This window comes from Cibotium barometz, chromosome 48 (assembly GCF_041138505.1).
Source record: "Cibotium barometz isolate CiBa-2024 chromosome 48, ASM4113850v1, whole genome shotgun sequence".
In the NCBI taxonomy this organism is placed as follows: Eukaryota; Viridiplantae; Streptophyta; class Polypodiopsida; order Cyatheales; family Cibotiaceae; genus Cibotium; species Cibotium barometz.
The window spans coordinates 12,907,389-12,929,293 of NC_141093.1; the positions used below are offsets into that span (position 1 = coordinate 12,907,389).

The window sequence follows — 21,905 nt, forward strand, 5'->3', positions numbered from 1 at the left end:
GGATACAACATGGGGACTCCTGGAGTTTCAGGTTTGAGTCTGATCTCGTTCGACAACGTGGTAAGCTCCAATCACAGAGGGGGGATGTTATGGCTGCTTTGTGTTCTATTCTGGAGGAGGGTGTTATCATTGTATGACCACACATTGTCACCTTGTAGCATCACATGGATACTTTTGCTTATGTAGCTAGTTTTGCACAGTTTTTTCTTTGTGGTACAATGTACATACATCCACATCGGAATCTACTACCCACACCAATTCCTCTACTACGACATCAGAGCCCACCACCCGTACCCACGCTCCAGCTCCACGCCCTAGAGGAGTTCTTAGTGAGAGAGCTCGACCCATTTTGCGAGCCAGACGTCCCCGACCCAGAGCATCAGGACCCTCCACCACACAGACACGGATTCGTGAGGTTCTCCGCCGACATGTCATGCTCCCATCACAGAGGCTTGACATTCAATCCACCATCAGATTGTTCTGGCCAAGCCGGTATCGACATAGCTGATCACAGCATATATCACTCTACACAGGATAATCTGTTGATCACATGTACTGTCAGATGTTTTCATTTTACTTTTTCTTTCAGTTTTCCATGGCTCAGTATATCCATGGTACCATTGTATTACTTTTGGTCTCATAGGCCCTTGGGGTCTTCCATAGACGTTAATATCACTTTCTTTCTTTCTCTCTCTCTCTTCTATGAGGGTGGATGCATGTGGGATGCGGAATGTAGAGGGACCTGCTCTTTTGTTATGTAATAGATGTTTCTCACTGGATTCTTTTGTCATTTTTGTGGATTTCTAAGAATATTGTCGACGTATTAAAACGTTTTTTAATTTATATCCGTATTGGGTGGATATTTTTTTGCAGTTGGGTATCACAATGGAGGACTTGGCTTAGCAGACAGAAACCTTGTCGAAGGGCTCTTTTTAAAGGGGGATGTGCAAGTGTTATGCACAACCAATACACTTGCACATGGCGTTAATTTGCCAGCACATACAGTGATAATCAAATCCACCCAATATTTGTGAGTATACAAAGGCCAATATTTGTGTTGTGAACGCGTAGACATTTGATTTTTTCTTTTTTGGGTACAACCATGCAGCTAACAATGTGTATGGTATTTTTCTTTTTCAGTTGCAAAGAGAAGGGTGGCTATGTGGAATATGACAGAGGTTCTATTTTACAGGTATACTTTTTAATTACATTGTTTTTGTTTGATGAGAGAGGTGCAATGTTACAAAAGACTATAATCTCCACTTCTCTCACATTTTCTAGATGTGTGGACGTGCTGGCCGCCCACAATTTGATGACAGTGGTGTTGCCATTATTATGACAAGAAGAGAAACTGTAAGTTTCCTCTTTCTTTCCATTTGATTGAAAACATTGAAGAAGCTTTTTCATAGCAGCTTTGTTTTCAACTGTAATTATGTGTATTGCAAAGCTAATCTGGAAGGGCAGAGTACAAGAAACACATCTTGAGCGTAAATATCTTGCGTCTTGCACCAAAGTAATGTTTGACTTACACTTTCTTGACAAGCTCCCCGTACTGCTGCGCTAGTCCCCTCCCTGCACATGAGCTCCTTCCGCCTGCTGCACAAGAACACACACATGACCAAGAACACAAATGAACAAGAACAGAGATGAACAAGATCACGCAGATGAGCAAGAACAGTCAGAGTGGCGAGAACACTAGAACACGAAAATAGATGAGACTCGTATTGCTAGAATGATCCCCATCACACAATCCCATATCCCTTTGTACAATGCCGCTTGGCCTTTGCACTGGTCCAAGGGTGACCATCAAGTGGCCCTGCCGTCACTGGCGAGGAGCGTGGTGTTCATTAAGTGAGCACAAGAGACAAGTGGTGCATCGTTGTCGTATCAGTGCAAGTGGTGCGCTGGCCTAGTGTCAATGCAATGAGCTGGACTGGTCCAAGGTAGCTGGCATTTTTGTCTAGTCCAAAAGTGAAGGACCAAGGTGGCCGCAAGATTGGGCAGCCAAGGTGGCTACAGATTGCCCACCACTAATCGATTCACCGTCCTCCGTGAATGGTAGAGAAAAGCTGATGTAGAAGATGGAGAGGCTTCCAAGACATTGGGTGATATTTATGAGTTCAAAATAGTGATTACATTAGAGATATTTTTTTAACGTACCTGTAGCATGCCTCTTTGGCCGGCACGCCTAAGACAGTGTACACCATAGTGAACACAGGGTCCGCTCTAGGACAATATGCCCTTAGGAGTTGTCTCACAAGCTAGGAGAGACGTGAGCTATGGGACGCACGCATAGCTCACTAGCAACACACACATGAGCAAGAACACAAATGAACAAGAACACAGATGAGCAAGAGAACGCAGATGAGCAAGAACAATTAGAGCGGTGAGAACACCAGAACATGAAAATAAATGAAACTCGTATTGCTAGAATGATCCCCATCACACAATCCCATATCGCTTTGTACAATGCCGATTGGCCTTTGGATTGGTCCAAGGATGACCATCAAGTGGCCCTGCCGTCACTACCGAGGAGCGTGGTGTTCTTTAAGTAAGCACAAGAGACAAGTGGTGCATCGTTGTAGTGTTACTGCAAGTGGTGCGCTGGCCCGGTGTCAATGCAATGAGGTGGACCGGTCCAAGGTATTGGGCACTTTTGTTTGGTCCAAAAGTTAAGGACCAAGGTGGCCGTACCAGTTCCTAGCCATCTTATGGCGTATCGAGATGCTCACAGTAGTGTGCTTACATATGGTGGTAGAGGTGATCACTTCTAGATCTCTCGCTTTGTATGATGGGGATGCGCCTTAGTCCCCCTGGTATATCTCATTGTTGCCGAGACTATTAGCCTTTTTCTTCGCTCCATTGTTGGAGTTTCTGGTGTGAGTCTGCCCTTGCACAGTGAGGATGAGCTTTTGGACTTTGAGCTTGTTGATGATACTGCTATATTCCTTGAGGCCTAACACATATGTTTATGTTACTTTCGGATTGCGTTGGAGGAGTTTTATTTGGCTGCATGGGCTCTCATTAATTGGCATAAGTCAGTTGGCTTTTGGATTAGTGACTCCCAAAGAGTCGATTGGGGTGCAGAGCTTGGGTTTACTTGATTGACATAGGTTGTACTGCTAGATGTTTTGGGTGTCAAGTTGGGGTTGATATTTCAGCTACACAACAGTTTGCACTAGTACTTATGAGCATTAAGAAGAAACTTCTTCATTGGAGTTCTAGGAGATTGGATCTAGCCTCCAGAGCTCTGGTGGTTAACCAAGTGCTGCTTGCTTCAGCCTTGTTCATTGCCTGTTGGTGCTTCTTTTGTGGATGCATTGGCCAACTACGGAGATTGGTCCGTAACTTTCTTTGATCAGGTTTGGATGGCGCATTAGACACTCTGGCCAGAGTGGCTTGGGAGATTGTTATATGCCCCAGACACAAAGGGGGGCTGAATATTGTAGATCTGGATTGCAGGGTGTTGCTTTGCAAGCTTGCGGTTAGAGCATTCCTCCTAGGCACTCATTGAGCCTTGGAAGGAATTTTCACACATAGTTGTTTCTCGTACCGGTACGAATGGGTTCGTACGGTACGGTTCCTACGGTACGATACCGCACGATATCATACGGTACGAGTTTTTTTTTCTTTTTCCCAAAAAAATAATTTTCCTTGAATTTTTTTTTCCAAATGCTTAAAAAAAATATAGAAACCTTGCTTTACGAAGATCCCAAATGCTCGCAATACTTCGCAACTTTTGTGTCCACTCAGTATTCTATATGGGGTTGTTGAGAGACCTAAAAAATCTGGCGAGGTAGACTGGTAGTGTACACTTGATTGGTAGGATGAGAGAATCTTGCTACATCACTTGGGGATCCCTGGTATAGGTAGGCTAGACAATTAGATTCTCAAGTTATGTACGAGGGAGAAGATTTGGACATGGCCATTTTGATCTAGAGAGGAGTCCCTAAACTTATCACCCTAGATGCACTCCTCGTATTTGTGCAAGGACGGTCCCTTAGTCATAAACGCTACACTGGGAGACCTTTGGTATTGCATTACCCATCCAGGTTCTTTTTTGGAGACAATCGGGAGATCCAACCGGGAGAGACACATATCCATGTTCTGGTTCCTCAAGCATTGTAGACTCCTCCCCTCCCAACCTTCCCTCACATTCAAGCTTGAAGCTCCATAGGTTGTAAGTGTAAAAAATAAAAACCGTATTTTATCGTACGGTATCCGAAAATTTCATATCGTACCAAAAATTCCCGTACGGTATCGTATTTTCGTACTGTGACAACCATGGTTTCACATTTCTAGTTGTACACCTTGTGGTGCTGGAGATTGGATGCTCAGTTCACATTTCAGTTTTATCGAGGTAGAGTATTTGTCCACTTATAGGCTGCCATTATGAGAGCCTAGAGTAGCATGATACCTTGCTTGAGATAGAAGCTTCCTACATCAGTGGATGATGTTGATAGAGAGCCCATTATGTGGAATGACCTCATTAGAGATGAGGTTGGACGACCTTTGGGTGCATCTGGATATATGTAGTGGCTTGGCTGGGAGAGATGTGCATCGACAGCTATTGCTTGGAAAATTTTTAAAAGTCTCCCTATGGATCGTGGACTTGTATCTACCCAACACTTGAGGGAGTCTTAGACGAATAATTGATGCAGCTATACCTCATGAGTGGATTACTGGCACATTTCACGGTCAACATCATCCTAGGTGGTTGGGAATTTTCTCCAGGACAAGGGTGCCATTACAGGTTTTAGCCTTGCTGGATGAGGATGAGGAGGGAGATCGTGTTTTTTATTCTATCCAGCTAGGATGGAGATTGTTTTGACGCTGGAGATTATTACTGGCATTGCCCTTAATCAAGTGAGAGTGGTCCGTCGCTCAAGAAAGCAGTGACATGTTGACACTCCACCTGATATTGTGACCCATGGGTCTTGGTGCTTGTGGTTGTATGGTGGATGTCCTATCTTGATTGTGATCTTGGTGAGTGGGAGTGGATTGATGCAATCAATTTTATGAAGAGTAAGCCTTTTTTGAGCTACACTGTCTGTAATGCTAGGCTTCCTCTACTTGGGTAGATTCAGAGGACTCCTACTCTCAAGCCGCACTGGGAAAGCTATAACATCACCCCACTGATTCATAAGAGATTTTGGCACAGACTTTGGCACTGCATTGTGTTTGGGGGTGTAGAGCTGCTTAGAGGATTTGGGGCTCTATAGCTCAGCTTGTGTGCAGATTGAGGAGAGACCATTTATGTTACTTGGGGCTCTATTGCTTGGCTCACTCAGTCTGGTCTATTTTTTGAGGGCAGGGATCAGGACACTGCCATAATGATATGCAGAGGTGTGGCTGAACGCTGCATGCTACCGGATATTCCTCATATCCAGTATAGACCACCTATAGAGAGGTCTGACACTACTTGGGAGCTCGTTGCCAGTATCACAGCTTGGCAGATTTGGAAGGCTAGATGCACAGAGGCTATTGAGGGCACTCAGATATACAACACTCAGTGCATTTGTCCTATGTGGGGAGATATTATTCACACTCTTATGGCTACATGGGCTCGTATACAGGGACCTTCCAGATCTGCACTTGAGACTCTCTTGGCACCTTTGTGCCCCACATTGTTTGAGATCAACCTACATTTTGGGATGAGGGTTTGTTTTGCTCCGGCTTCCAGCCGTGATTTTGTAAGGTTTATTCATACTTGATAGAAGTCTCCTTTTTGCCAAAAAAAGAAAAAGGAAAAAAAGAAGTAATGTTTGACTTGGGTTCAAAAAATATAATCAGTACTCACATCTTTATTATTTTCACAATTATGGGACTAGCTTTTCACCTAATCAACGATTGGAGTATTAGCTATGGGTCCCATTTCAAATAAGAAGAGGGTCTGGGGAGTATCAGACCAGAAGTTCGAAAGTGGCTAGAAAAAGGGGTGGACAAAAAGGACAACACTAGTAGTGAAGCAGCATGCACAGGGTGAGCAGCAGCTGTGTGGGAAGGATGAATGTGTAGCATGAGTCATGCAAAATAATTGAGGCAGGGAATGCATAGGTTGAGGCAGGTTGGGTGGGCAATTTGCAGGTCACAGGCAGCAGGTTGATTTGTGTGACTGCAAGAGGGGGCATGAGCAGCTGGAAAGGACAGTGGGCAGCATACAGAACCGGGGACAGGTAGCACCAAGGAGTTGGCAGTGTTGTGAATGGGGCTGGGGGCCTGCCTGCAAATCCCCTCTTGCACTCTGTTGTTTGCTTTGTACTTTTTGCAGAAGATCTTTTCTGTTTCTAATGCATTCTTCTGAGGCATGTTGAAGCATGTTTGTGTGCATGTAGATATGCTCACATTTCTTAAAACATCATCTAAATAGAGTCCCGAGCTTGTATATGCTATTGAAGACTTAATGGTCCCCCCTTGTTTTTGTTATACAGGTCCACTTGTATGAGAACCTTCTTTCAGGTTGTGAGCCAGTAGAATCAGAGTATGTCTGCAATCTGGTGCCAATGTATTTGAATTTTGTGAAATTCTGAATCTCATTGAAAATCAGCATCTTACAGTCCACTCATTGCTCAGGCTTTTTCCATCAATAGCTGAGCATCTAAATGCAGAGATTGTCTTGATGACTGTCTCGGATGTCAGTCTGGCAATCGACTGGCTGAAGTGCTCATTCTTGTATGTCCGAATAAAGAAGGTATGTGTTAAAACTCTTCAGATAATCAGGTCTGACTCATCTTCGCATTACAAACTTTCTGAGCGTAAATCTATCTGGGTTTCAAACCATGTAGAATCCAGATCACTACAAGATTCAGCATGGTGGTTCTGCAGAGCAGCTTGAGAAGAAGCTGAAAGGTACTGTGAGCAATTGATCTTGACCGATGTACCATGAAGATTCACATGTATTTTATGAACTTCCACAACCAAGAGTACTCCACAAATTCGGTTGATAATTCTCCTGTTTTCTTTCTTTATGGCAAGCTTGCTACTAAATCATGAATGTCTGATAGAGATATGCTTGCAAAATGTGAACCAACTCTCTACATACGGTTTGGTTCAAACGGATGAAGATGGCTACATTTTGAGACCTCTTGGTAAGGAAACCTGCTTCTTATGTCGGTAACAAATTAGGCTTGGCAATATGTTCATTGATGTACATAGTACGTTCTTTTATGATTTGGTTATAAACATAGCCTGTCCAGCGGGTGTAGGTTAGAACTTGGTAGGTATCGGACCCAGGTCCATTCCCTGGGATGCAAAATGCTTCATCATCAGGCTATATGTGCCATGGACAAGCAGGCCGTAGTTTCAACCATAGAAGATTGTTTATTACTAGTTTGCCTTTATTTATTTGCCATGCTTATTACTAGCAGAACCAGGGAGACTCATGGCGAAATATTATCTGTGTTTTGAGACAATGAAGCTCTTAGTTCAATCAACAGCTGGAAGCACCCTAGAAGACCTGCTTCACATACTGTCTCAGGCACAAGAATTGACATGTAAGTTAACTCACATATGAGTCGAAATTCACAGTTAATGTCATAAGATGATCAGACAGGATCTTCTATAGCTACATAGAAGTAAACCAAGAAGCTATATAGGAAATGACTTAAGCTGCAAACAGGGATCAAGTTGAGGAGAACTGAAAAGAAGCTGCTAAATGACATCAATAGTGATGCTTCTGGAAGGTTAAGATTTCACGTAACAACACCCAATGGAAAGATCAAGAAAAGGATTCAGACGGTTGAGGAGAAAATTTTTATCCTAACTAACGATGCTTTATCAGGAGAACCATCCACACTGGATTTTACCATGAGTCAGGTCTGAGTAAATTAGCCTCTTTTCAGTAAATCCTTTTGGCATTTTTTAAAACCTATGTTTCAGTTGGGCTTTGTTATTGAGAAAATTGACTGCCTTTTTGGTGTCAGGATGTTAATGGGATATGCTCAAATGGGAAAAGGATCGCGAGATGTATGAGTGACTACTTCATTTTCATGAAAAGGTTCAAGGAATCCATCAATGCTCTAACTCTTTCGAAATGTCTCCATCAAAGACTCTGGGAGGATAGCCCGTATCAGCTCAAACAACTTGTCGGCGTTGGCATGGTCACAGCAAAGGTCTTGGTGCTATACATCATCCATCAGTCGCTTCTTCATACTGGAATCGATCAGAATGTCAAGTTAACAAAGCTAGCTTAACAGCAGTCAATATTCCTAAATAGCATGGTTACCAATGCTACAAAATAGTGTGGACAATCTTAATACTGCAGGCACTGCTTCATGCGGGAATAAACTCATTTGCAAAGTTATTATCAGCTGATCCTCGTCGACTAGAGAGCCTGACAGGACGGAAATACCCTTTTGGAAACCATGTCAAGGAATCGTTGGATGCATTGCCACCTACTGTAGATATAAAGTTCCTCAATGAAAGCTATTCTAAGCAGGGAATCAAATACACACTACAACTTATTCGTACCTCTCAGCTGAGACAGTATAACAAGAGGCATTTTGCAGACCTGGTATTGGTCAAAGATGGTCATTAACCTCTAGTAACCTGTTCTTGGAAATAATGTTTTTTCTGCATGGCATTCTGACTATGAATTCAGGGAAGTGTGCAGATCAGTCTTACATGCAGAAAGGGCTCACTCACTCTAAGAAAACCTTGCAGGTTGTAGGGACTGAACATGATAACAGGGTTTTGTTCCATGAAAAAATCAGGTGCACCCTGATGCTGACCCCAAACTTCCATGTCAAGGGCTTGCAAACAAGGCCATGCAAATACTTACAATGAAACGGCACTTTTATTTGAATGCATTTTATCATGATGCTCAATTAAATAACTTTAGTATTGAATCGTTTTTTTTTTTGGTTGCAGACTGGAACAGTTCACCAGGTATGTGTTGGTTCAGGAATCAGCATGGCTTCATTCAGAAGCTTGGTTTAGCATGGTTAACCTCAGCAACTTTAAGTGTTTGACAGTCCCTATCAAATAACCATACATTCTTCAAGTACACCACAAAATCCCGGAGATATCTTTGCTGCTCTCATCTCAGAAGATTATGGTCAGTTAGCTTGGATTTAGAGGTTGGAAGTTGGAAGTTATTTCTTTGCAATACTTGAGTTGATACCTTTGTTTACTGGTTGCAGTTGGGGTCGATGTTACAGCAAAGTTTGCAACCAATGGCGGTGACAGACAGAAGACCATCTGGAATGAGAGAAGCTTTGCATGCATGGAAGAAAACGAAACATCTGCAAGGGCGGGGTTGGATCTGATTTCTAAGCCGAGTATGCAAGAAGAGATTGAGCCTGAACGCTTGAAAACACCCTCAATTGAACCTTCACACGTTTCTGGGCAGCTGAAGGAATCATGGGCAGTTGGATCTTTCTCTGGGTAATTATTAACAGCACAGTGGTTTCAATTATAAAAACTTGGTGCTGTAGTTAAGGCAAAAATTGATGTATGGATTCTGCTCTTTACTACAGGCCAAGTTTCAGTTTGTTACCAGATTCCCGCCAAAGTCAAGGTGAAAGAGGTGTGTAGTTTTAAGGGTAACAGCTTGGAGTTAAAATCAATTTTGAACACTGAGGGGGTTTACACGTCTCCCCGCTTCTGGAAAAGAGCGGGGAGTAGCTTAACTTGGATGGGCATCGTTGCCTGTCCGTCCTTTTTAATGCTGCCCACCTGTGCAAATGATATGTGTAAGCACCCTGATTTCTATGTTCTGTGGCCTTCAAGATAGTAGCATAGGGAGAAATACATATATTTCATAGAGCGTGTTTGCATGATCAGATTCTGTGGAGAATCGATTCAGTGGACAAGATGAGTCACAGCCACAGCCACAGCCAGGGGGAGATACAGGAACAAAGAGGGTGAAGTTGACCAAAACCAATGTGTTTGATCATATCAAGAAAAAGTCAAGAAGGTTGCCAGCATTAGCATGCTTCAATCAGACTGAAACATTATCACGCTTTGATCCGACTGAGACATTAGCATGCTTCAACCTGTCCGAGACACATCCCAAGGGCACTCCAAATAAGAAAATACCTCTTGCAAAGATATTTAATGATGAAAGAGAGAGTGATGCACACAGTTACATACCAGAAGCAAGGGTAATAAGAGTGCCTCTATTGAGAAACATTCTATCTAAGAAGCTTCTATTTCTTGCAAATGGGACATGAGAAGAATTTCGCTTGATTTTGTGAACACATGTATTGTGCTTTATTCCATGTAGGCAATGGATCTAGACCCCCTTTTTTGCAAAGATGAACCCCAGCCAAATCCTGAAGTGGCCACTTCTTACACTCCAACAGCTGAGCCTCCAAAATCGAGAAGCATGCAAAGCTGTGGTCAGGGCACCACGGAAGATTTTCTACTGTCACCTTCACCTTCAGCTCCATCACTATCCAGCTTGAGCTGCAGTGAGGGCACCTTGAAAGATTTCCTACTGTCAACTTCATCTTCACCACTACCCACCTTGAGTTGCAATAAGGGGTCCTTGAAAGATTTTTCTGTGTCAACTTCAGCTCCATCACCACCCAAGGAAGTTATCTTGTGAGTGTTGATTTCAAGCTTTTCCAAAGAGTTTTGGGGAAACCTAAACAGTGCTATGCTTACGTATTGGTGTTGTGAGCCTGTGGCTTCTCGAACAGTGTTGCTAAATGTCACCAAATGCAGCTACACAACTCTTTACTGTTTGATCAGCAATGTTCTTGTTTTTCTGTATCAGGTTTATCAGACAGTCTTCACCAAGAACAGTTTCCTTGAGTCACTCATGTGGGAGAGAAGACAGTAAATCATCCTTCATGGGCTGTACAAGCATTTTTTCCTTTCTTTGAGATCAAACCCTTGCATGCATACACGTGCATTTTTCTTGTTCATATCATTTCCATCCTGTGGTGGGAGAAAGTTCATGCACTATGTCCCATAAAGCTGACAAGCAATGCCAAACTATGTTTTAATAATTTTCTGTAACTACCTTCTTGACAACCACAGTTGCTGTTATAATGTTGATGAGTACTTGGATATACAAGCTGCTTAATCCTTAAGGACTTTCTTAGCAATCTGATTATGGTGATTGCAGTAAGCTATGGAATCATTTCCAACTCAACACTCCTTAGCTATTACTACGTCAGGGTTGGCGTTTAAGCCACTCAACTACCTGTCCTCCAACAACCATGGCCAGATCTGTTTAGGCTTGGTATGCACCTCGGCAATTGTGAAGGTGATTGGCGCTTAAGATGGGTATTTTAATACACGGGCTGGAAGTTCTGATGATGGATTGTGTGGTGGTGGTGGCGATTTTTTGGGTGGGGGATTTATCCCTTTTACTACGTCGACAGGATGTGTATGGGTTCCAATTCATAGCTCGAGCTGCGCCCCTCCCCCCTCTGTACGTTTCCGTTCCTCTTGCGCCCCTGCCCCCTCTCTGCGTTTCCCTTCCTCCTGGGCAACCCCCTCGCACCCCCTCTAGCGTAGCTCCCCCGTCGGCCTTCCCTCCTGCTCCCCCTTCTGTTGCATCCCCTTGTGCCCCCTTTTTCCCTTCGCTTTCTCGTGCTGTTGCCTGTCTCGCTTGTTCTCATTTTCACACCTGCACAGTTTTTGGTCACTACCCTACCTTGAGAGGTGAACTTGAATTCTTGCAAGCAAACTTCTTCACATTCAAAACAGTATAGACGAGGTACACAGGATGGGTGATTAACATGAAGTTAATGGAGGTAAGAGTATATGTTATAAGAAACAAAACATTACTAAAATTTTTAAGGTCAAAACACTACTATAAAACTTTAGTAAACCAAAGTGTAGTACATCATGTAAACCATTGGCGGCATGTCAACCATAATCTTATCAACGAAGTTAGTGGCATAAGTGTGTATGTGTCATCCATATCTACATTAGTTGAGCTAAATATCTGGACACTCTTTCTCGAGGTTAACTCCATACTTTGCACTCCCAAGATAAGTTTCTAAACTTGCAAAGCTTTTTGGCACCCAATGTCTTCAAGAAGTAGTCAACCACATGATCCTTTTTGTTTGTTGGATTTCATGGTGGATTCCAGGAGATGATTAGAGTCATGGTGAATGTATCATAAGCACTCAGTAAGAAGGTTAAGATTAATCACATAAGATCAAGGCAATGACATGTATAAAGATGATAAGAATGTGAGTATTCTATTCCATTAGATAAGAGTCTTTTATATAGACTTGAGTACATATGATTAGGAGTGAGATTAGGTACTAATCTTCGCTTAGAATTTGTCAACCATCTCTTAGTTTTCACCAAAGTGAGCACCAAGTGTCTAGTTTGAAGGCATGGAATCTTCTCTTCTTACTTGATCTTCTGGAGTTTTTATACTGCGATAGAGTATAACTATGACCACTTTCATTGCTTGGTAAATGTTGCTTTTGACTATTAAACCATATGTCCATAGCTCCAATGCTAGTTTTATGATGACTATCCAAGTGTCTGTAGTTCTTACTCGTGGTTTATCACACCAGTTATGATGATTGATATTAGACTTGTAAAAAATATCCTCATTTGTAAAGCACACAATTGAAGAGGCGTTTTCAAAGCGAAGCAATGGTAAGTTGTAGCAGGACTTCAATGTATCAAAAGAATTCTCAATTATAAGGATTAGGATTAAGATTAGTACTTAATTATTTGATTAGTAGACTCCAAAATTGATTTTTTTTTCTTGTTCTCTTTAATCAGTGAGTGGCTTAACATGAAAATCAAGTAGAGGGAAGCTCATACCAATGTGTCGAGATTGTGTTTTTCTTCAATTGCTTCTCATGGTTTCTTAGTTACATCTATTAAGCTCAAATTGAGTGGCAAGCTCTTAGCATTACTAAGATATATCTAAAAGGAATTGCATTAGTTGCTTGAGAATTATTCTATTTTTGTCGATTTGTGTTGCGTTCAGTGTTCTTTTCTCATGCTTCTCTCGGTTGTTGTTGTGCATCAATTGAGCTTAAACTTCATGAGAAGATAGTTCTTACCAAGTACTTTGTCTCCTAAAGAGACTTGGCTTGATTATGAGTGATAAAGTTGATTTTTATGTTTGTTTTTCTAGAAAATGTTGCCATATATATAGGTAGTGATGTGTGTGAACACACTTAGGACCGTCGGGGTACTTTTTTTCTCTTTAGGAGGTTTTTTTCCCCGGCTTGTATATACGCCTATTATTCTAGGACTAACTTAATCTTTTGTACATTCACACAATCTAATACACTGTGTGTTGTGTGCATTCTTGCTTCTTCTTCTCCAAGCTTTAATTGCTTTCTTATAACCTTAATTCCAACAATTGGTATCAGAGCAGGCATCGGCTCCCAGGGCTACGCTGCTAGCACCCTCCGACTCACGTTCTCCGATTGAGAAATTTCGACAGTGCAGTTTTTTGCAAAACAGGCATACGTATTCTATTGTGGACCGTGCTACATAGCACGAGTTGTTTTCTGTTCAGTCTTTGCTTCATTACAGGTAGCTTTTGCATCAGTTTCAATCAGTGGCCATGGCTGATAACAGCAATGATGTATTTCGCATGTTGTCTGTGCTGATGATAAATTGGATGGAGACAGCAACTACCCACTTTGGGCATACATGATGCAGCATGTTTTGGTTGCAAAAGGAGTGGAATATTGTGCAGGGTATGGATGTACGTCCAGATTCTGTGGATGTACGATGTAGATGTAGGATCTGTTGAGGATGTTGCAGGTTCTAGCAGCTCTACTGTTGCTGCTATTTTACCCACTGCTGAACAAGCTCGTTGGGATGGTAAAGATACGCAGGCTCATGCCTTGATTGCACTTTCTGTCAAACGTAACATGACCCCACATATTCGTTTAGCTAAAACAGCAAAACAGGCTTGGGATATTCTAGCTGGTTTGTATGCAGGTCGTAACGAGGCAAAAATCTCTTACCTGCGTAAAGAGCTAGAATCGAAGATTATGCAGGAAGATGATGACATGAATGTTTTTCTTGCTGAGATTAAAGATCTCAAGGAATAGTTGATTTCTGCAGGTGAGATTATTCTTGATCATTCTCTTGTGCAGACTGTTCTTGATGCGTGTATTGCTAGTATGACCTATCTGTACATGATGCATGTTTGGCAGTTTCTGTTGACTCTCATGTATGGTATTTTGACAGTGGCGCTACAAAGCACATTACCTCGCATCGTGATATGTTCACTTGTCTCTTGAGGCTGTCGCTAATGAGAATACTGTCATATGTGCCAATAATGCTTCTTATCCAGTGAAGGGCATTGGTAAAATTATGCTTACTGCTGTAAATGGTAGCGCTTTCACACTTTCATATGCTTTGTATGTGCCAGGGATAAAGAAGAATCTATTGTCTGTCTCTGCGCTTGCTAGACTTGGACTTGTAGTAAAATTTGTGGATGACAGATGTACTGTTCATGATTTGACTTTTGGTAATACGATTATTGTATTTGGCACCTTGTTTCGTGGGCTATATAGGCTCAATTTTTATGACAAGTGTGTGGAAGATTCAACAAATGCAGTTTTCGATGAAAAGACAGTTTCAGATGCAAAACTATGGCATGCTCGTTTTGGTCATCTGAACTTTGCTAGTTTGCTGCGTTTGCAGAAATTTGATATGGTTGCTTCATTGTCTCCTCTTGAGGCACCATTGAAACATGTTTGTGAAGGTTGTATTTTGGGCAAAATGTAGCGTTTTGCGTTTCGAGTCTTTGGTTGCTTGGCCTATGCTTTAGTGCCTGTGCAACAACGTAGAAAATTGGATGATAAGGCTGTCAAATGCATTTTTGTTGGTTACAGTGCTAAGAGCAAGGATTACAGATTGTATCATCCGCAGTCAAAGCGTATCTTGATTAGTCGAGATGTTGTTTTTGTGGATGATGCTGTGCAGCCTTTGTTATCATGTACTAAAGAGACAGGTGTGACCTCACGGGATGTATTTGATACGTTATTGCCTCTCTTTACAGGTGGGAATTCAAATGTAAGTCTTAAAAATGAGGCAAATATTTAGCCTATGCAGATTTCAAATGATATCATAGATCAGTCTATTTTTGATGCAGATTTACAAGATGTAATTTATGAGGATATGGCTGAAAATGAGCAGTCTAGAGGTATGCCTAAATGGCTAGTGCAAACCTTGCGTGATAGTAAAATTGATGCAACTATGTCTAGTCATACTCGTTCAGGTTTTCAGCATGCCTCTTATGCATCAGATTGTTATGCTTTGGCTGTGTCTAGTATGTGTGAAGAGGAAGAATCTCTTTCATTTGATGAGACACAAAAATCAAAAAATTCGTTGGCTCCAATGCAAAGTGAATACGATGCTATAATGAAGAATAGTACATGGTCTTTGTGTGATTTTCCTATTGGTAAAAAGGTCATTGGATGTAAGTGGGTTTTTAAGTTGAAAAACGAAAGCCAGATGGCAGTGTTGATCGCTATAAAGCTAGACTTGTTTAAAGGGTTATGCTCGAGAAAAGGGCATTGATTTTGATGAGACCTTTGCTCCCACTTGTCGTATAACTACCATTCGTAGCATTTGTGCATTGGCAGCTCATAATGGTTGAAATGTACATCAGTTGGACATAAAGACTGCGTTCTTGAATGGAGATTTGCATGAGGTGTATGTATCGCAGTCTCGTGGTTTTGTTCAAAGAGGGGAGGAAAACAAAGTATGCAGGTTGAAAAAGGCTTTATATGGTTTAAAGCAAGCTCCACGAGCTTGGTATGAAAAGATACATGCATATTTGACTGCACATGGTTTTCAGAATAGTCCAACAGAAAGCACTTTGTATGTTAAACGTGTGGATGATGTACATCTAATTGTTGCTCTCTATGTCGATGACATGCTGCACAAATCATAGTCATATTGCTGATTTTAAGGCTGATTTGAATGCCTCTTTTGAGATGTCAATATGGGGCATTTGCATCATTATTTGGGGATATAATTTAAGCAGTGCGATGGAGGTATTGCTTTGTGTCAGACAAAGTATATTAAGACATTGTTGCATAGATTTGGCCTTGAAGACTGCAAGCCTATTGCTACTCCAATGGAGACAGGTTTGAAGTTGAGTCTTCATGATGCTGGAGATCACTTTGATGTCACACTCTATCAGACAGCTGTTGGGTTGCCTCATTTATGTATGCATTACGAGGCCGAACATTCAGTTTGCAGTCTCACAGGTGAGCAGGTTTATGCATAGCCCAGGGTCTCAGCATTGGAAGGCAGGTAAACGCATCTTTCGCTACTTGAGTAGCACCATACATCTTGGGTTGTTTTATCCCAAGGGGGATCATTGCCGCCAGATTTACATGCTTTTTCGGACTCAGATTGGGCTGGTTGCTATGACACAAGAGTGTCCACAAGTGGTTTTTGTTTCATGCTCGGTAGCTCATGCATATCTTGGTTGAGCAAGAAGCAGACTACTGTGGCCACTTCTAGTTGTGAAGTTGAGTACAGGGCAGCTTTCACAGTTACGGTTGAGTGTGTGTGGCTTAGACAGCTTATGGCTAACTTGGGTGTTGGATAGGAGTCTGCCATCTCTATCTGCACTGACAGTCAGAGCGCATTGGCAGTTGCGAGAAACCCAGTTTTTCATGCTCGCACAAAGCACATTGAGGTGCATTATCACTATGTCAGGGAGAGACTCTCAGCATAGGAGAGATCAGCTTGGCCTATGTGCCAACACAGGACAACCTCGCCGATCTTTTCACAAAGGCGCTTTCTCGTGAGAAGTTCGAAGCTTTCCGCAAAGCTTTGGGCTTGCTCCCCTTCGTGGACTGATCTACTTAGGGCATGGCACTCCCCTATACATGAGTGCCAGCTCTTATTCACACCATCACTCCCAGGGGGGATTTGTTGCCATATATATAGACAGTGATGTGTGTGAACACAGTTAGGACCGCCGGGGCACTTTTTTCCTCTTTAGGAGGTTTTTTACCCCAGCTTGTATATACGCCCATTATTCTAGGGCTAACTTAATCTTTTGTACATTCACACAATCTAATACACTGTGTGTTGTGTGCATTCTTGCTTCTTCTTCTCCAAGCTTTGTTTCCTGTAACCCTAATTCCAACAAAAAAGAGTATTATTTTGTTTTGATTGCTATTGCTTGTACACTATAGGTGAAGGGGAACAGCTCCCTAGGAAATCACGTCAAAACATAAGGCAACAACACTGATCCCAAAAACACTCCCTATTAGCAGCATTAATGCCTTAGCATTATTGGACTGAAGTAGTTTACGAATGCAGTTTACATTATGAACAGAGTAGTGCATGATTTGAATCCAGAGGAGAAGTATATTGGCAAAAAACCTGATTTGCCACATTTAAAAGTGTTTGGATGCATTGCATATGTACACATTCTTGATGAGCTACATAGTAAGCTGGATCCAAAGGTTGAAAAACATGTGTTTATTGGTTACTCCCTTGAGCAGAAGGGGTACAGCTATTATACCCTTGTCACGCGTGAGATGAGATTGACATATAGGAGTAGGTGGTTGCACAGAATACAGGTAAGTCATAGTCATTGAGTGGATTGAGAGAGTCCTCTAGTAGTGGTTCTATTGTTGTTGATATACCATGGAGTGGCAGGCTGTGTTAGAAAATTAATCCTATAGGTTTAGCAAGTGCATCACATAAAGGTAAAGATAAGGTTGATGAGTCTCTTTGTATGCCTGACATTTTAGTAGGGCATTCATATGTTGATGGAGAGTCTAGTGGTTAGAGCAAAGTAGAGCCTTGATAAGGAGTTTGGGATTCTAGCTATCAGGACACTTGGTACAAGGAATTCCGCAAAAGGACACCCAAGATAGATCTAGGATCACACATGTCAAGTAGGGTTAAAAAACCTATTCAAAGATTGATGTATGATGGTTATGTAGCTCACCATTATGCATACATGGCAAAGGTTGTGCAAGAGAGTGAAACCACATGTTTTGAGGATGTTGTTGAGAATGTACATTGGGAGAAAGGCATGGATGAAGAAATGGTTGCATTGGATGCAAATAAGATATGGAAATTGGTGTCTTTGCGTGAGGGTAAAAAGGCTATTAGATGCAAGTGGGTCTACAAAGTGAAGCACAACTCAGATGGAAGCATTAGCAGGTGCTAGTGGGAAGATGCTTCTCACCTACATGAGATAGACAACATTAAGTTTTTGGATGGAAATGCAATTGAATGTTGATTCAAAGTCTTGCTTAGAGTTGTATGATAATATTCATGATATAAATTGGCTCACTCAAAATAAGGTCAACATTCATTGCCACCAAGGGGCCATTACCTTTATGGATATCCACATTGGATCCACGAATAAGATGCAAGGGATTAGAGTGACTGGAGCTCCTACCTTAAAACTTGTGAGGGCATCTATGATGCTTAAGGGTCTAAAAAAGAAGTAAGAAATTTATGTTATGAGCTTAATCCAATTGGCAAGGAGTTAAATTCTAAAGAGCCTAAGTGGTTAAGTGAATATGTTGATGTGTTTCTAGAGGTTTTGACAGTAATGCCCCCATTTTGTGAAGTGGATCACAAAATTGAGCTGATACCAAGGGCACAACCTACTGCTGCAAAGAGGGCTTACATGATGTCTATTCTTGAGACCATTTAATTTAATGGAGGCATCTCTTTGAGAAAAAGTTTGTTCAACTCAGTGTTCCGCTCTTGGAGTGTTCCCTGCTTTCTTAGAGGAAGAAGCTTGTTTAACTCAGTGTATCCCCTTCTTGGGGTGTTCCCTACTTTCTTAGAAGAAGAAGGATGGCACATTGAGGTTATGTATTGATTATTGAGGACTGAATCATAATAATTAAAAATAGTACCTAGGATAAATGAGCTTTTGGATCGTCTCTATGGTGCTCAAATATTCACAAAGATTGATCTAAAATCTCAATGCTATCAGATTAGTATTAAGGAGCAAGGCATTCCAAAGATCATCTTTAATACAAGATATAGACAACGAGTTCACAATAATGCCCTTTGGTCTTATAAATGCCCTTGAAAATTTTAATCGACTAATGTAAGAATTTTTTAGAGAACATTTGGATGATTTTTCTCTCATGTTCTTTGATGACATCTTGGTTTATTTAAAGGAATGTTGCCGACCATAAGAAGCATGTTCGTAAAGTTTGGAGAAAGCATAGCATTTTTGCCAAAAAAGAGTAAATACACTTTCTTTATTGATTGCATTGAATATATATATGGGATTCATTATTTCAAAGGATGCAATCTCGATCCAACCAAAGTGAAGGCTATCATTGATTGGCTAGAGCCAAAGACTATGAAAGAAGTGGGTTTCTTAGTTTGATAGGATGGTACCAAATATTTATTCAAAGATGTGCCGAGATTGCCTCCCCCTTGATAGCACTTCTTAAGAAGTACATGCCTTTCAAATGGACTCCAACGTGCCAGAATCCCTTTGATAAACTCCAAGTTGCCTTGGTAACTAACCTAGTGCTAAAATTGTAAGAGTTTGGGAAACCCTTCAAGGTTATTATCAATGCAAGTGGGTTTGCAATTGGAGGGATTTTTATTTAGGAAGGCCAACTTGTGGCTCTTATAAGTCTTCAAAATTAAAGTCTCATGAGAGGAATTATGCCGTTCATGACCTGGAACTTTTTACTATTACTCATGCATTGAAATTATGGAGGCACTACTTGCTTGGGTAGAGATTCACCATAAAAAGTCTGAAATGGATATTTACCACACCTATACCATGTGTAAACATTGCAGCCTTTACTTCAGATATGTTTACACTAGTGTAAACATTCTTCCAAATCCATTCCCCTTTGTAACCACACGGCACTGGTTATGGAAATCTTCTATATAAGATCCATGAGGGATAAACCTCACTTGTAGACCATGCTCAACCATTTGTCCAAAAAAACCAAGTGCTTTGTAATATTTGAAACATGAAGTACATCCACCAGGTACTTTATTTAAAATCCTACATAGATAATGGTACCTTACCAACATAAAATGCATAGTATCATCAACTTTTTCCACATACCCTAGTTTTTCCATTTTTTCCATATCTCTAAATCGTAGATCATAACTCGCTCATCACTCATCATATGTTAGAAGCACCTAAATTAATATCTGTGTATATGATATAGTTATGAAATTAAGCATATACTGCATTACAAAAAGATGCTCACTTTTATCTTCGGCTTGCTTACTTAAAGATGTATAGTTCCCTTGTAAATTCCCACTTTTGATATCATTCTGCTTTTTATAATAGTCCTTTCCTATATGCCCTAGTTTTCTAGAGTAATAGCACTCCATGATGTTATTTTCACTATGATTTCTTTGCCATCCGTATTGGCTTCTCTGGCTTCCCATACCCCTAGTGTGGCCTCTTCCACTTATTTATACATTACATTCCTGTCGTTAACTGACCATGATTTCTATTTTAAAAATGGCATGCACCTTGACCTCTAGATGAATATTTGCCTCTACCTCTACATGTGTCTATAAAGAGAGCCTTCTTCTGTGTATTTCTAACAAAAGATGGCTTAGTCCTGATATTCATCTCCTCAATGTGATCAGAAGGGCTATAAGGTTCTTAAAATTTAGGAAGTTTTCTTGAGTTTGGGTAGTGTTCAAAACTAATCATACTCTTTATCAAGCCAATTCAATATGTGACTGACACTAAGTTGTCTTGCCATCAACAACTAGACCTCTAATAGAGACTAGGGTATCTACAAGGTCTTTATCTTCAATGAGTAATCACTCATACCAATCTTATTCCTCTGCACCTTATGCAGTTCTTGTTGATGCTTTAATTGCATCTTTTTTGCCTTGGTACTTTGTGCTATATAGCTTAATCAAGGTATCCTATGCACCTTCAAGTGTCATTATATATGTGGTATATGATCGATCATAGCATATATGGCATGCCAATAGATAACCAATACATCATGTTACTAGCTTTCTCATGCTAAAATCCTTAAAAGCATGTTCCTCTTGAGGAGTGGCATTTTCTTTTAGAAGCTCTGGCTCCTTCCTATAATGTGAACCTAACTACATGAGCTAGTGCTATAACTATCCCATAACTCTAGTACACCAAAGTGTTTGCCATGTATCCTGTAAACCATTGGTGCGGCATATCACCCATTATCTCACCAACCAAACCAATGGAATAAGTACAGAAGCTATCACCCACGCAAGCCTGGTGGTGACTTCATCATGTAAACTTCCTGTTACGAATTACCATGGAAGAATACATTCTTTACATCCATTTGACCCTTTATTTTCCAATAGCAATGACCATGAAATAATCCATTCTTTACATCCATATGATATAAAGACTAACCCTTTATTATAGCCATAGAAATGACCATGTAAGAATACATTCTTTATGTCTATCATGTAAACTTCCTCTTGTAAATCACCATGCAAGAATTCATTCTTTACATCCATCTGATATATAAAGACCAACCTTTTATTATAACCATAGCAATGATAGCTCTCACAATTTTTATTATTGCAATCGAGATGAATGTCTCCTCATAGTCAATCATATGTATACACATAAGCCTTGGCAACAAATAGTCTTGCCTTATACATGTTCATAAGTCCATCTAAGTTATGCTTAGCTTGTACACCCACTTATATCCAATTTCCATCTTAACCTTGTACATGCACTTATATCCAATTTCCATCTTAACCTTGTACCTTAGCTTGACCATGGACTAACACTCGATCCACTACTAGATAACTCTCTAGGTCCATTAAGCACTTGTGATTGCTGCTTTACATGTGGGACATCATGGTTACTTCCTACATGTGCATCTTCAGTTGCCTTCACTCTCGTGCACTCACATCTCACGCGAGTGGTATAAGCCTTGGCAACAAATAGTCTTGCCTTATACATGTTCATAAGTCCATCTAAGTTATGCTTAGCTTGTACACCCACTTATATC

General features: G+C 41.0%; 1 protein-coding gene across 4 annotated transcripts in view; it reads left to right on the forward strand.

Annotated features, from left to right (window-relative positions):
• Positions 1–10,656, forward strand: part of RCK (DNA helicase ROCK-N-ROLLERS) — a 65,611-nt gene extending 54,955 nt beyond the window's left edge. For 3 of the 4 annotated variants that reach the window (XM_086785434.1, XM_086785435.1, XM_086785437.1), the window contains 18 exons: positions 874–1,030; positions 1,141–1,192; positions 1,282–1,353; positions 6,432–6,481; positions 6,574–6,691; positions 6,786–6,849; positions 7,005–7,088; positions 7,368–7,493; positions 7,619–7,815; positions 7,923–8,111; positions 8,264–8,512; positions 8,650–8,711; positions 8,869–8,886; positions 8,973–9,055; positions 9,141–9,384; positions 9,477–9,526; positions 9,784–10,103; positions 10,226–10,656. In XM_086785434.1, coding sequence (XP_086641560.1) covers positions 874–1,030; positions 1,141–1,192; positions 1,282–1,353; positions 6,432–6,481; positions 6,574–6,691; positions 6,786–6,849; positions 7,005–7,088; positions 7,368–7,493; positions 7,619–7,815; positions 7,923–8,111; positions 8,264–8,512; positions 8,650–8,711; positions 8,869–8,886; positions 8,973–9,055; positions 9,141–9,384; positions 9,477–9,526; positions 9,784–10,103; positions 10,226–10,549 — 2,459 coding nt within the window. In that variant the 3' untranslated portion in view covers positions 10,550–10,656. The remainder of the gene's footprint in view (positions 1–873; positions 1,031–1,140; positions 1,193–1,281; positions 1,354–6,431; positions 6,482–6,573; positions 6,692–6,785; positions 6,850–7,004; positions 7,089–7,367; positions 7,494–7,618; positions 7,816–7,922; positions 8,112–8,263; positions 8,513–8,649; positions 8,712–8,868; positions 8,887–8,972; positions 9,056–9,140; positions 9,385–9,476; positions 9,527–9,783; positions 10,104–10,225) is intronic. The other variant, XM_086785436.1, reaches the window with a different exon arrangement.
• The last annotated feature ends 11,249 nt before the right edge of the window (positions 10,657–21,905 follow it).